General features: G+C 41.4%; 1 protein-coding gene across 3 annotated transcripts in view; it reads right to left on the bottom strand.

Annotated features, from left to right (window-relative positions):
• sema6a (sema domain, transmembrane domain (TM), and cytoplasmic domain, (semaphorin) 6A) overlaps positions 1 to 15,158 on the bottom strand; it is a 70,699-nt gene that overhangs the window by 17,375 nt on the left and 38,166 nt on the right. For all 3 annotated transcript variants that reach the window (XM_017721835.2, XM_017721836.2, XM_017721837.2), the window contains exons 7-15: positions 12,562 to 12,652; positions 11,612 to 11,731; positions 11,238 to 11,326; positions 8,985 to 9,202; positions 8,190 to 8,321; positions 6,677 to 6,832; positions 3,946 to 4,119; positions 1,603 to 1,743; positions 587 to 664 (exon numbers count right to left, since the gene is read on the bottom strand). In XM_017721835.2, coding sequence (XP_017577324.1) covers positions 587 to 664; positions 1,603 to 1,743; positions 3,946 to 4,119; positions 6,677 to 6,832; positions 8,190 to 8,321; positions 8,985 to 9,202; positions 11,238 to 11,326; positions 11,612 to 11,731; positions 12,562 to 12,652 — 1,199 coding nt within the window. The remainder of the gene's footprint in view (positions 1 to 586; positions 665 to 1,602; positions 1,744 to 3,945; positions 4,120 to 6,676; positions 6,833 to 8,189; positions 8,322 to 8,984; positions 9,203 to 11,237; positions 11,327 to 11,611; positions 11,732 to 12,561; positions 12,653 to 15,158) is intronic.

The following is a 15,158-nucleotide window of genomic DNA, read 5'->3' as shown; positions in this document are numbered from 1 at the left end:
CCAACAGATCATAACCGCGTAATCCTCCACTCAGTCCCTTTAGAAACACTGTGCAGTAGGAGTGAGGTCATCTAACCTCTTAATGCCTCTGTCTACTCAATTTCCAAAGTGGAAAGCTCAATCAGAGCAGTCAAGGCTTTGGAAATAATAACAGCATAGAAAAAAAAAAACAGCACGCAATGACCGATTGCTTTGCTGAGATCAAATTCAGTTAACATCAAAAAGTCTCCTGCTCCTGTAATAATGACTTCATCTGCAAAATGTATGATTTCTGCCCCCAGAAATGCCATATGATGTTTGTTCAGCAAGCAAACCGCCACAGCATGGTAAATACAGCTATAAATTATGGTGTCCCCCTCCCCCCAAAGGGTCAATATATCTCTCCTGTTCCTTCCATCAGCTTTTCCTTCAGCATCATCTATGAGAAGCAAGCAAGAGGAAGAATAAACCCAAAGAAAACCACAATTAGATGAAGCTGCAGGAGAGCATGTGTGGAAAAGACTGAAAACCAGTGGGTGGACTTAGGTCATCATGCTGCAAGCCAGCAGTGGCTGTAGCAGCTGGTGAATGGGGAGGATCAACATACTTTGTGCTGGAGACGACTTCTCTGCAGGCTCCCTCTGATACCCAGCCGCAGTATGGGTCCCTGGAGGCAATGCAGGACCTGAACAAGGACAGACACGCCTGGTCTATCAGAAAATCCCTCACATGGGCAAATACTTTGAAACACCTTACTCTTAAGTTTTGTTTAATTATTTCTTATTTGTAGCTCATTGAAAGAAACAGTGAAATTTCTCCTGAAAATGTTAAACTTTCATATCAGACATGCACTCACTGGACACTTTATTAGGTACACCTGTTCAATTGCTTGTTAACACAGCTAATCAGCCAATCACACGGCCGCAACTCAGTGCATTTAGTCATGTAGAGGTGGTCAAGACAACCTGCTGAAGTGCAGACCGAGCATCAGAACGGGGAAGAAAGGGGATTTAAGTGACTTTGAACGTGGTGTGGTTGTTGGAGCCAGGCAAACCATCTCTAGGGTTTACAGAGAACGGTCCGAAAAGGAGGAAATATCCAGTGAGCGGTCAGTTGTGTGAATGAAAATGCCTTGTTGATGTGAGAGGTCAGAGGGGAATGGGCAGACTGGTTCCAGATGATAGAAAGACAACAGGAACTCAAATAACCAACCAACATCTCTGAGGAACGTTTCCAACACCTTGCTGAAAGTCTGCCACGAAGAATTAAGGCGGTTCTCAAGGCAAAAAGGGGTCCAACCTTTTATTAGCATATAATAAAGTGGCCAGTGAGTGTATAGTATGTCTTTGAAAGTTGAAGGTTTTTTTTATTATGATTTGAATATGTTTTTTTTTTAGTCTTAATTTTGTGAAAAGAAAACACATTCTTTACATTTTTGACAATTAATGTACTGTGAATCAAATCCTTAGAAAAACATTAACTCTTGACTTCTAAGGGTTAACCAGGATTACTGAGTTTACTGCTATCTTCCCCAGGATAGAGTATCTGGCTTCTTTTCTCATGAATAAAGGAGGCAGCTTTTAACATTATTGAGTAAGCTGATATGCAGGCATCAAAACTCACTTTTTGCACTTCCCATGTCGCTCACACCGTGACAGTGGAACCTTGACCACACAGGAAGTGAATGCCACAAAGAGAGATTGGCTCTTGCTGTCGATTTGCATGCTGATAATGCGCTTATCGTCTATGCCGTCGATGCTGCACCTGAAGACACAAAAACAGAATTCAGTTCAATGCTTTCTTCTTATGTTTAGTTCTCATTTGTTGCCTCAATAGAAGTGTCAAAAACAGAGTTTTCATTGAAACTTTTGCAAGTTTGAAACGAATTTCAATAAAAGAAAGACGTCACACAAATTTCCCGTGAATAAAACTCATATTTTTTTACATGTTCACATGTTAAAAATATGTTGTCATCATGTGAAAAATGTTATTACATGTCAAATCATGTTCACTAGTGCAAAAATGTGTGAAAATGTGTGAAAAAACTGGTTTTTGCACACTTCACTGTATGTGTGATGTAATGTGTAATATATGTGACTTTTCTGAAATGGCTCTTATGTGTAATTCCTAACGACAACATCTCACACTTGACTTGAGTCTCGCTTGCCACACATGAAAGGATTTGAATCTTTATAAGCTCTCAGTATAGCAGTTTTGACAGTCCTATGTCAACTGCACAAAGCTGTAGCCTTAACAGTTCAGAGGCACCTAGTGTAGCAGGTAGTGGCCTGTTTGAAGAGGGCTGAAGTCACAGTCCCACTTGGACATCACTCAATGAAAATCTTGGAGCCATCAGTCCAGACAGCAGTAATGGCAGTGCCTCAATTAGCAAATTACCATATCAAACGTTCAAAACAATGGCATTGTTGTTCATGTAAAAGATTTGGCATAATATTTAGTAACATATGTTTTGAGACACAGACGCTGTGTTTGTTATCCTCACACACAGCAGAAACAGAGGATTTTGAGTTTCCATCTCAGCCAAGAATAAAATGTTTTTTTTGGGCAATATCTTAATATATATATATATTTTTTTTATATATATATTTTCTATCCAGTTTTCTTAATATATTTTTAATTATTGGCTTTTCTATCCAGATTTTTGTATGCATTTTCTTAACTCACATAAAAATGGTAAAAAAATGGAAAACCCCCAGAGGAAAACAAAATGAGAGGAATAGTTCCGCTAAACAAACACGTTCCCCTTAGCCTGAAAAATCCAGCCGTTTAGTCAAAACGTTAGGTGTCTTTTAGTTTTTGCACTAGAGTTAATATAGTTAGTAATCAAAACTTATTTCAAGCTTATAAACCAACAATTATCATCATGCAAACTGAATGCCTAAATCATCACATGCTTGCCTGCATTGTTTAGTTATCTCAAACATATTTCCCTATTTGGTTTATGTGTATGACATGCTGTTGTTTATAAAAATAGAGAAATGTCCTTTGCATATTATATAATAGTATCTTGATGCCTGAATTTTGTCCATATTTTTACCCATCTTTACACCTAACAGCGTTCTATACAGTAGTGTCATTAGACTACTCCTTTAACTGATAAAAGAGCATGGATCCTTTCTATATATAAACATTTTCAAATGTCCATGTATTAGGTAGCATTTAACTGAGCAGTCTTTTTGCTTGATGCCCCTAAAGAGTATCTCTGTGTGGTTGCCTGAAAGGGCAAAGAGCTTCACTCTAATCCTGTGCTTCACAGATCTAAAGGGGGGATTTAATTCCAACTTCATGAAGGTTGGCCCCCATGCATTAGAGCTCTCAATTAAGGCTTATGGTCCATCTACCCTATGCAATGTGCGGTGGGCATCTTTTTTCTGATCCTTCCCTGTAAAGTCACTTACGCTAACCGCTAAAGCTAAGCCATATGGCCTACAGCCAGAGAATGCTCTGCCCGTGCCACGCTGTGTGTGGGGGGCAGGTTTGCTTGCTCTCCTACTCCACACTTTGTCACATGACACAGCTCAGTGGCTAACAACGGCAGTCTCCTTAAAAGCCCTCGTCCAACAGCAACTAACTGTGTCCAACTGCAGCTTTCATCCGCATATTTGCTTTGGCAGCCGTTTCTCTGTTTATCCCACAGCAGCCTGGTCCAAACCTCCTCACTGCATCTTAGAAAGAGAGGGGATCTCAACTGGGTTTTGAGACGCTCATCCGATCCCCTCCTCAAACCGCTCTGCATTCTTTAATCATTCACCATTCGTTAGGCCTGGCCTTGCGGCGGCGGCCCAGCGGCAGAAGTTCCACTACGTTCTCTTTAATTTGTTCACCACACTCGAGGGGCTGTAACCTGATAAAACTCTTTTAAATGATAGAGTAGAGTTCTTCAGTAGGGCTGGGGTACTGTAGAGTGGTTGAGATTGTGGGGTGGGGGTATAATGGAATACACACTTCTCAGGGTTGTAGATGCTCAGCTCCTCCAGGAAGAGGCTGTCGTTGAGGAAGCCGCTGCTCATTTTCGCCAGAAACTTGAGGATGATGCCCCTGTCCGAGCCCAGGAAAACGACAGTGTAGTTGCTATAAGGGCCGGCGGCGTTATCCACTGCTATGCGCGTGAGCCGATATCTGCAGAAACGAAAGGAGAGCGATGGAAAAAGAGAGGGAGGCAGGAAGAAGGGAGAGAAGGAGAGAGAAAAGCGTGAGGCAGCAGAGACATAATGAAATCTCCCTGCAATTCCCAGACTTAAAAACGTTCAGCTCTGCTCTCACTAAAGAAATTAGACCGTTATCTGGTGCCTGCCGCTCCAATTACCATGCTTATCTTGGTGTTAATCAAATGTATGTATAATTTTCAAATCAGTATGCAAATACACTTTCAAGGTAATTAAAACTGGCGGGATGAAAATGGTAAGACAAATAAATTATCCAGGAATTTTCTTTCATCTTCGCAAATCTCTTGAGTGTTACTGTGCCATCTACCATATTAAAACACAGGCAGGGAGAAGATGAGAGACACGTGCATTACTTAGGCAAATTTACACAGGCCTCAATGAACAGTGTTAGTGTAAAAGATATCAGGGACTTGATATGCCGGGTGGTCCTCTCCTGTTCTATCATCATTTCCGTCTGTAAACAACTTTGATTCTCCTTTTTAAAACAAGGCCAAGTCTTGCCTGCCTGACCTGAGAGAGTCATATCCCTCTATACAGTGTCTGCCTGACAGGAACATCCTCTTGCACTGTTGGAAAATGGACCCCATTGTTCTAATTTGTTAGAAAAAGAAACACTTGAATTGAAACATCTTCCCTTCAGGGTAGAGCTGAGATAAAGGCTTACTCCAGATTCAGTTTCCAGCTCATTTCCTGCAGCTAAAGAATAGTCAGCTCAGTTATTGGTGAAACAGATACCCCAACCCCCTGCCCCAGATAATAAATGAATCTATTTGAGGGGCGATTAGTGCCTGAATTTGACTTGGCCAGGATTTGGCATTGCAAATGGCTGGATCCATTGCCAAACTGAGTGCTGATTACCATGCTGAATAGAAACCATTAATCCACACATATCATTGGAGATGAATCATCTTTCATGGAGAGGAATACATCTTTCAGCATAAAACGACAGTAGGCTTGAAAGTATCATGGATCGCCAATAAATTCCAACATGTCCACGGTTTTAAGACACACTAAAGTAATCATATTTGTCTCTTAACCTTTTCTTTCAGCATATTTTCTTTTAATGTGTAATTCATGGGGCAGTCGTGGGCTGGAGGTTAGGGATCTGGCCCTGTGACCGGAAGGTTGCCGGTTCGATCCCCAGGGCCGACAGTCCATGACTGAGGTGTCCTTGAGCAAGACACCTAACCTCCAACTGCTCCCCGGGCGCTGTGGATAGGGCTGCCCACCGCTCCGGGCAAATGTGCTCACTGCCCCCTAGTGTGTGTTCACTAGTGTGTATGTGGTGTTTCACTTCACGGATGGGTTAAATGCGGAGGTGGAATTTCCCCAGTTGTGGGATCAAAAAAGTATCACTTAACTTAATATCGGTCTAAAAATGTTGTGGCTACTCACAATTATTTGAGATGACTGCAATTATTTCAGTCGTCTCAAATCATTTTCCACTGTCATATTTTGCTGCAAAAAAAAAAAAAACTAAACAAAACTGAATTGTGAGTGCTGGGTTAAGGCAAATAAATGGCAGTAAACAGTTCATTGACACTTTATGGTGTTTTCAGAAAACTTCTAACTTGATGCTCCATGTTTAGACGGCCACAAGGAGTTGCAGCTAATTCTAACATTTTTTGCATGTATACTGGCAAAAGTTGTGTTTTTTTTTAGGCTACATCTACATGTACTTCTGTGTAACTGTAGACATTGTGTGAGTGTGCAGGGATACTGAAGAGTACAACCAGTGTTGGCTACTATTAATATTTTTTACTTTCACTACAGTTGTACTTGTTTAACATATAAAGCCATGCTATAGCCTTCCACACATGCAAAGCCTTCCTTCATGAAACATGGTCTTACATTATTTTGACATTGTGGTTAAATCCAAGTTAATAATAATAAAATAAAACTATAAAAACTAAAAAAAATAAATAAAAACTATTATTATTATCAATAGCCTAATGGTAATAGGAAACCTACATTAAGTGTAGCCTACAGGCTGCAGTCCTTGTAGTAAGCATGCAGATGTGCAATTTATGAAACCTACAGGCAAATCTACCAAACCATACCCAGAACAAAAGCAGTTTACAGGAGAAACGCAAGCGTGTTTATTTTCTCTGATTTAAGTCGGTTTCAATGTGGTGTTACCTGCTGTTATTGGAAAAAAAGGGCCATAGAAAAGAAGCCATCTCTCTTCATCAGTATTTGCAGCTCCTTTTTATGAAAATGAGCTCACATGGTGTGCTGCTGGTGCAGGAAAGTGGCACAGCTAAGCAGCTCTTGTTTGCCTTCCACTCACCCACCTACAACACGGACCTATCGACAATCGCTGATGGCTACAGGGCGCGATTGGATGATAGAATATCGAACACAATCTCACAAACCCATAAGACAGTCTCCTCTTGCTAGTAAGGACTAACATGAAGGTTCTGACTGAGCTCATAAAAAAATTATTCATGTTAGAAAGTGACCATTGGGCTTCATTAGCCACTAAAAGCTGATCTGATGTGAATGCTCACCGAACCATTGTCTTGAGAAACCAAGGGCGGTTGGCGATGGAGGGCACTGCCTCGTCCATCAGAGGGTGCATCTTGATGAAGTTCAGCGTGTCATCAGGGAATTCATTGGACACTTTGTACTTCTCCACTGACGGTGACCCAGCACAGCATCCTGGCCTAAAGGGCACAGAAGGACATGACCAGAGACATAGAGATTAAAACTGAGTGGGTGAAAGTGGTAAGGCAAATAAATTATCTAGGATTTTTTTTTTTCACTCATTGTTGCAAACCTCCTGAATCTCAGAGCAGTGTCCACAATATTAAAAGAGAAAGGTGGAGATGAGAGACGTCCCACAGAAATGTCTGTTCAGTATTTAAGCATTACTTTACCAATTCACACAACCCTCACCCAACAGTGTCAGGATAAAAGACATCAGGGACACTTCGTTCCAGAGAGGGAGCTAAAGCGGACACAGGATACTCGAGCAAAGGTTTAGATTTAATAAAAGGGTTCTGTCAGGTTCATTTTATCATAGTTCATACTACTTGGCTTCCATTCACATTGTACTGCCTGACTAAGCACCGTTTTAAATACACAAGCAACACATGGTGCCTTTTCCGCACGATGAAAGAGCACGGTTCAGTGACAGAGTAAACCTTCTCATCTGTTGGTACACTCACACCATGTAGAGAGAAAATAAAAATGACATAAAAACAGAGTTAGTGTCTTCGTTCTCATTAACACCTGACCTTGTTTCCCGCAAACACATAATTTTATGCTAATCAGCGCCGCCGATACCCTTGTTGCGCTCGACATGACGACAAACCATATGGAGGGCTAGAAATGGCTTGGAATCGTCTTCCTTGGATCTTTGCTCTTAAAGGGCTTTTTCAGGGGGGATGCAGCTAGCTCCTTGGTGTGATAATTAGGGGTACGGGGGACAAAGATTGACCAGGCTGGCTGGTGCTTTTGGAAAATTAGTCAGCCATCTGGAAAATGAGCTCATGCCTCATTTGCTGATATGGACTCTCTCTCTCTCTCTCTTTCTCTCTCTCTCTCATGGCAAGGTAACATGTTATTCAAAGAGCACTACCAAAGGTGGCCATGATTCATTCATAAGGTATATATAATGCCTCCCTAAGCCATTTGCAAAGTGTGTTCAGCGCCGTGTCACAAGCCTAACGGCAGTTTTAGTTATATCTGTTAACAGTGCCGTTGTTCTGAGGGGATTTCTGTGCCTGGACAAAGCAATGCACTGCCCATATGTTGCCGTCGGTGACACTGTCTAACCTGTAGAATTTGCAGTTATCGCTAGTAAAAACAAAACACTTTAATTTTACATTAACAGATGTGTCCAGTCTTATTGTGCACCTGTGTAAATCAAATGTAAATGTGCCTTCATGATGCCAATGACAACTCACTTACATTGAAATAATTTTGCAAAATGACAATAATCACTCTTAGATAAATAGTTAAATGTCTTTGCTAGGTGGTTCTGAAAGATGTGCAGGAGATAAAGGCACTGGTGGATACCTTGGCTTAGGCACCTTCTCCTCAGGCACAGGGGTCCAGGTGGAATCAGGGGACTTCTGTTCTTTGAAGCGGCCTGTGAAGGCCGTAGCAATGTCTGCCATGTCGTAGGCGCAGACGGCTGAGCCTGGAATACTACAACAGAGCCAAGAGACGTACAGTAATTCACCCGCAGTTACCCACCACTGTGTACATAACACAACTCTGAATCGCTCATTCTCTTCAGTCTCCTCCTTTACCAGCCAGTCTAACAGGACTAAAGCAGGAAAAGAGCATACAAGGACATAATTGTGACAGCCACAGAGATGGGACTCTGTTAACCTCAATGACCAAAACTGTAAATCTCAGTAATAAGCCAGAAATACTTGGCCTGCGAGGCAGAACTGGCATGTTGTCAGAGCACTTGGTCAGAACCAGTGAATAATATGTCCCCATTGTACAGCTGGAACTTCTAGTCAATAGAAGTTCATTCTCTACGCTTTGATTAACTTTGAATATGGCCCTTACTGAAACCCTCATTGAAATTTCTTAGTTGCTTGGCTGATTTTAATGCCCATTAAGCAGGCTCAATTGCACTGTCACAAGCAATTGGTTTATCCCTTTAAACCTCTATAACATGGGAATTGTAAAATACGGCAAGCTCTACGCCAGCTCTGCGATTCCAATTTAGATAAAGAAATTAGCTGCCGAGCCCATTCTCTATTCATTATTGATAAATCAAAATCCATCCTTCTAAATATGCCACTCTGTATTATGAGGCCACTGACTCGCCAGGTTTGGTAACAAGAACGAACATACCTGTTGAATGGCGTGGAGAAGGTTGCCATGACAACATCTCGCCCATTAATGTGGATGACATCAGTGACGGCCTGCAGGATGTTGAAGTAGAAGTGCGAGTCTCCAGGGATGGAGCAGTTGAGCCGGGCCTTTAGGAAAGATGTCCACTGCTTCTCCAGCACACGCTGGGAGCCACCACGATCATTCTTACATACTCGTGCCACTCGTGGGAACACCACCTGGCAAAGGAGAGGATGCAGACACTGAACAACCTGTTGTTTTAGAGATCTGACACTACTAAAACTCCAAAAATGGCATGCGGTACACAGCTAATACACACTGCGCAAAAATCAGAGACCACCCTTCATTTATGTAATTTCCAGGCAAAACCCCCATTAAGTACAACTTATTATTTTTTTAATACTTTAGATACAAGATTTAGATTAGATACAAGATAATCCTCTTGCATTAGGACGAGGAACGTCAAAGGAAAATAAGTGAAAAAAAAAAAGCATTTACAAAACTCAAAACATTAGTAAATTCATTATTATTAAATGAAATGATTAAATAATTAATCAATCATTTAATAATTAATTATTAAATGAAATAGAGAAAATGGGACTCTCAACAACCATTCAAGACCAAGACCATCAAATCTGTCAGCATCAGATAAACGGTACATAAGGCTTTTCCTCTTTTAGACATCAAGCTCCACTTTTTAAAATCAAGCTCCACCCTTGCCTCAGATGAAAAAAAAATCAAAAGGTGTGAGAATTTCAATTTGTTGAATGTGTATCAAGTAGGTATAGCCACGAAGACGTTGCTGAGTAAAGGAAAGACAAAAAAATTGGACAAATTTGAAAATTTGGTGGTTGGTTAGTGTAGTGGGTAACACCTTTGCCTTCTACACTGTAGACTGGGGTTCAGTCCCCGACCAGGGCAAGCACCCTACACTATACCAATAAGAGTCCTTGGGCAAGACTCCTAACACCACCTTGGCCTACCTGTGTAAAATGATCAAACTGTAAGTCGCTCTGGATACGAGCGTCAGAAAAATGCCATAAATGTAAATGAAAAACACAAAAATGAAAAAAATCTACCCAAGAAGCTGCAGGTGTTCTCAGAACAATGAACTGACCATTCCAGAGCCCAGACCTCAGCAATGCATATGTTTGAGATTACTTGGAAGTAAAAAGTGCAACCAACCTCTAAGACTGAACTTTTCAGCCGTGGTAAAATACCCCTGCAGATTTCTAAAACGAATGTGTAAAACATGTTTTTATGCAAGTAAGGAAGGGTAGTCTTGACCTTCTGACAGATCATTGGAGAAAACTGAATGGTCGTTTTGAATAGAAACTAAACAAATGACGGACAATCTCTTTTGCACAGTACTGTAACTTTCAGTGCTGTAATGGTAAATCTCTAATCTCATTCAAAGTATGACTGTTAAAGAAGTAATTCAATGCCTCATGAAATCTGAAATTTGCTTCATGGTTTGATTCATAATCTTGGTATTTGTTTCTTAATATTGGTGCATTTCAAAATCAGTGCAACTAAATCAACACCTTCAGGTCCAGACATTACAATACATCACCCCTATTTTAAACAGCTTTGCCACTAATATTTATAATGTAATAACAATGCAACTAAATCTTTCATTACCATGAAATTATTCATACAGAGTTGTCAAATATTACGTCTTCATTTTGGACCTTTCAGAGATCTTGAGCCCTTGAGGCCACCACTTAACACCCCAACTACTCCTGAGTAGCATGGCTGTAATTACGGTAATCTTTCAAATGCATCCTACTGTAAGCGCTGAAAGCTGTTTTCACAGGAGGTGCTCCCACTACAATAAGACCCCAACCAAAGAGCGGTTTGCATGCAAACAGCACCTTGTGAAATTACATAAACTCCAAATAAGATTCATTAAATGCATTTGCCATAATTACTTTTAGAGCCCAGTTCTCAATTTTCAGTATGCTACAGGTACCCGGAGGAGGAGGGACAGGGAACTATTTTGGGAATTCAAACTGGGCTTTCATACAGTATCTATGGAGTTCTGTATGCTATTTTAGCCCCTTCATCCTGAGTGTGTTTTCCTATTTTGAACAAGGCCCAACCTTTCCTAAAAAAAACCCCTCTCAGACATTTGAGACACCCTCTTCCTGTTTGCTTCCAAAAGCACATCCTGTCTGTAATGGCATGGTAGGAAGTGCTGTACAGTAGCGTCTTTTTCAATCAAGAGGCACGTCACGAACACTGTTCCCTCACCTTTCCCATGCTGTTGTACTCCATGGCGATTTCCCGAAAGAAAAAGTAAATGAAGTCGCCGTAATCCACTGCCTGGACAAAATAGGGCTCTGCAATAAAGAAAGACAAACACATGCTGTGTTCAGTTCTTTCTTAAGTCTACCATCGCTTTGATTGTATGGTGACGAAGGGCAAGAATAAAAGACTAAACTTAGTATAAGATTAATCTACTGCTGAACTTCTCCATGAGCTAGAGCAAGGCTATGTTTCTCTCAGCAGGCCGGATAAGGAGAGGAAATGTTCCCTAACCAAGCCCAAACAAACGTAACAGCTAAAGATATAATCTGACTACGTAAAACATATTTATACTCGCGCTTTCTTTCTATTCTCCTTACCTTTTAGCCACTTTGAATCATGTTTGACGGTGCGCAGGGTTGGGCTGTCTCCTAGGCTGCGATAAATGACAGCGTCGATGGCCAGAAAGTCAGTGACCGTGGCAGAGTACAACTTTCCGTCTGCAAAGAAGACGGAGGAATAATCATGGCATTACAAACACATACGCAAAGGTTCCACTGTCCTCGGGCGACCACACAAGAACACACAGGGCTAAGAATCCCAAACCAAAACTAACTAACCGTGCTGAAATGTCACAGTGACAAGCGGCTAGTGTTCACAAACATTTGTACACGCACTCACGGACTCAGAGTTCTAGCGCAAAGTGAAATAAAAACAACCACAGCCACAGACGAGGCTTGTAATAAAAGAAAAGGTAATGAGTCACCGTTAAAATGTTTGCTCTGCTTTGGCAAAACAAAGAAATATATGATGGCAATAATGCAATTACCATGGCTGTGACTATCACTGGGAATGAATCACTTTTGCAGGCCTCAAATTGGAAGGCTTTCTGAAGCCACTAATGGTGAGATGACTCATCTGGGTTTTCCATCTTGGGAGTTATTTTTAATCCCCTTATTTCGGGGAGGACTCAATTTTTTTTTTTCCTAATACCACAATAGTTTCATGTGTTTCCAAACCGGCCGCAGACGAAGGCTGCCAAGCAACACGCTCTTCCCAGAAACAGAGAGAATCTGTCACAGAATGAGTGTCTGCTAGCTTAGACTGCCTTGGAGTGCCTTGTATTCCTGGCATGCTTCTTTAAGACTTACAGTACTGGGCCATCTAAAGAATCCGCATTACTGTTTAAAAGCTGTGGCATGTCTGGCACTTATCACCGACAGCCAGTAGTCTCAAAATAAACTGCTCCACGTGCAGCTAATATTCAATAATAAGCATATTAGCAGTTTTTATGAGTGATAGTATAAAAATAGTTGTTTTGATGGCTCACCAGCAAACAAGGCAACGTTGGCATGCTTGGCGTCATACGGGCATCGGGCCATTCCACTAATCTCCTCCCCAAGGGCATCCAGGGTGTCCATCTAGAGATAGAGAAACAAAGGTCATCGGCTACCTCCACCCAAAAGCAAGGGTGATCGTGCTCTTGCGGTCGCTGCATTGCAACATATTAGTTTATTATTTATTTTATTATTAATTTTCTTCTTCTTATTATTAATATTATTATTATTAATTTTCTTTCAGATTAACTAGTTTTTCACTATTACTTATTTTATACTATTATTAATTTTTAGATATTTCTCTTTATGTACAGCACTTTTTAAACAACAAAAGTTGACCAATGTGCTCTATTAATAAAAATGACTTACTTATTTTCTTACGCAGCAACAAGTAAGCAGCGCCTACACCTAAACACCTCTACACCTAATCTACAATCATAACAATCCGTTCACTGTCAACAGCCTTAATGCTATAAAAATAAGGCAAATCATACCTGAAGCTGTGAGACCAAAGGCTTTCTAAATGAACTAGCATCTGGAAACATCCTTCCATGCGTATTGTTGTATGGGGTGATTTTCACTTAAGGAGTTATTTTTAAACGCTTTCCTTGCTCTTGACAAAGGCCGGAGCTTGCCAAGAAGTATAAGTGCTTACGCCACCCTTTTTGGCTTCTAAACAGGTCATTTTGTTTTCTATTTCTTTCTTGGCGGAAAGAGCTATCATCTAGCTGCAGAAAAAGGTCACGCCGAAGTCTCGCCACATGCAGAAGTTCTGCTGGAGGATATGAAATATCAGTAGCTGACACAGAGAGCCTAATTAACATTTCTTACAAAGGTGTTAAGCCAAGATGAATAGGAATGCTGGAATTAGTAACACTGGCAATGTAACCATGTGGCACACTTCAAAACCCCTGCTCTCCCTGCACTAGAGGTTCACGGGTAATTCCACAATCACGGTGCCATTTAGCCATTGTAACTTTATTTTTTGGGCTTAATGGCTTAAACGAGTAATGAGTAGGCACAGAATTAGCGAATTCACACATAGTGCTTGTCTGGCAACCATGTCAATGTCATGAGGACATTTAGGATAGTCTAATGATATATTTAAAATATATTCTATGAATGAACAATTTACTTTTAATATAATAAGTCATTGTCACAATACCGTTGAAAATAAGAAAAAAGAATGAAAAAAATGATTTGTATTTATCTTATGATCTTTCAAATGATGCAACTTTCTGCCAAACATGTGACCTGTAGGATATTCCACATATTTAATAGGGCTAAACGTGTTGAGGTAACAGGGTTGAGGGAATGTCCATTTTTCATTGCCTATAATGGATGAAATCACAAAAGGATGTTTCTGTATTTCAAGGCAAAGCAGAGTTATAGGGGTCTGGGACAGGCACAGAATGCTGTAGGTAGGATTTATCTGACACAAACACTGTAGTGAAGGACACGTTGTCAATGTTTAAAATGTCTTTTATCTTTACACGCATACACACATGTATGCAAATGTAATATCAGTGGGACATGAATGGCCCTCCAATCTTGGAATCACTCTTATATACACATATACACATTTTGCTTTGACTGTAGCTGTGTAGATGAGGGCCATCCATCTCTGTTGAAGAGACTGAGGTGACAACCTTTATTCTCATTAGGAGTGCCTTTCAAGCTATTCTTGCCTTTTCAATGGGAAGGAGAGACTCTCAGACACTGACCAGATATATGAGGTCAATGCTATATCAAACAGCCAGGGGGAATTATAAAAAGACCCTGTTGTTTCACTTTGCTATGCCAACATCCTGCAGATTTCTCTTGAAGGAGGACTTTGACTGATACCTTCATTAATTCCATCAAAAGGAGGAATTTCGTCGGTAATCCGAGCATAGCCTCATGCTGCCTGGTAGACGGTTCAGTAGAAGAAAAGTGGGAAGTGTATCCTATTACATCCAAAGGCCTATCATTCATGTACAGAGTTATAGCTTCCGTAACGCATTAGGGAGGCCCCCCCTTTGAAATGGTTATGGGAAGTTTTTTATTTTGCAGTCAGTCATTATCCACATCACCTGCACCGCCCCAGCTCCGCCCGGCAACAGGTGATGTAACCGACACCAGCCGTATATCAGGCGGCCGAGGGAAGCGTTAATACACAAAGCTGTGCTTGCCTGTTCCGAGCCTGGGCCGAGGCTGCCAAAGTGTCTGTCTGAGCGGTCCCAGGGTGCATGAGCGCCGGCGCCGAGCGAGCCGCAGATGGGCCCTCAGGAGGGGGAGGTGTGTGTATGTGTGTGTATTAAGCAGAGCTGCCGCTCAGTAGAACATTTGTACAGTGGACCCCCCTCCTCTGCTCTCTCTCACAGAGGCTCTGATTAATGTGGGATGAGCTTGGCCCCAAAACAGAAGCGCTTTTCAGAGCCATCACACTGGGAGGATGGAAAGGCGGAACAGTGGCCAAGGTGGACACACATATTCGCTGTCCGAGTACGGCCGTCACACAAGCAGGCACACCCAGGGGCTTGCAAGGGCCAAAGATCCGCAGGAGGAAAATCTGTGTGCAGCTTCTGTAGCTGATGGCAAAAAGGCCCTT

Source organism: Pygocentrus nattereri, chromosome 28 (genome assembly GCF_015220715.1).
Source record: "Pygocentrus nattereri isolate fPygNat1 chromosome 28, fPygNat1.pri, whole genome shotgun sequence".
NCBI lineage: Eukaryota > Metazoa > Chordata > Actinopteri > Characiformes > Serrasalmidae > Pygocentrus > Pygocentrus nattereri.
This window is presented reverse-complemented; position numbering and strand designations above follow the sequence as displayed.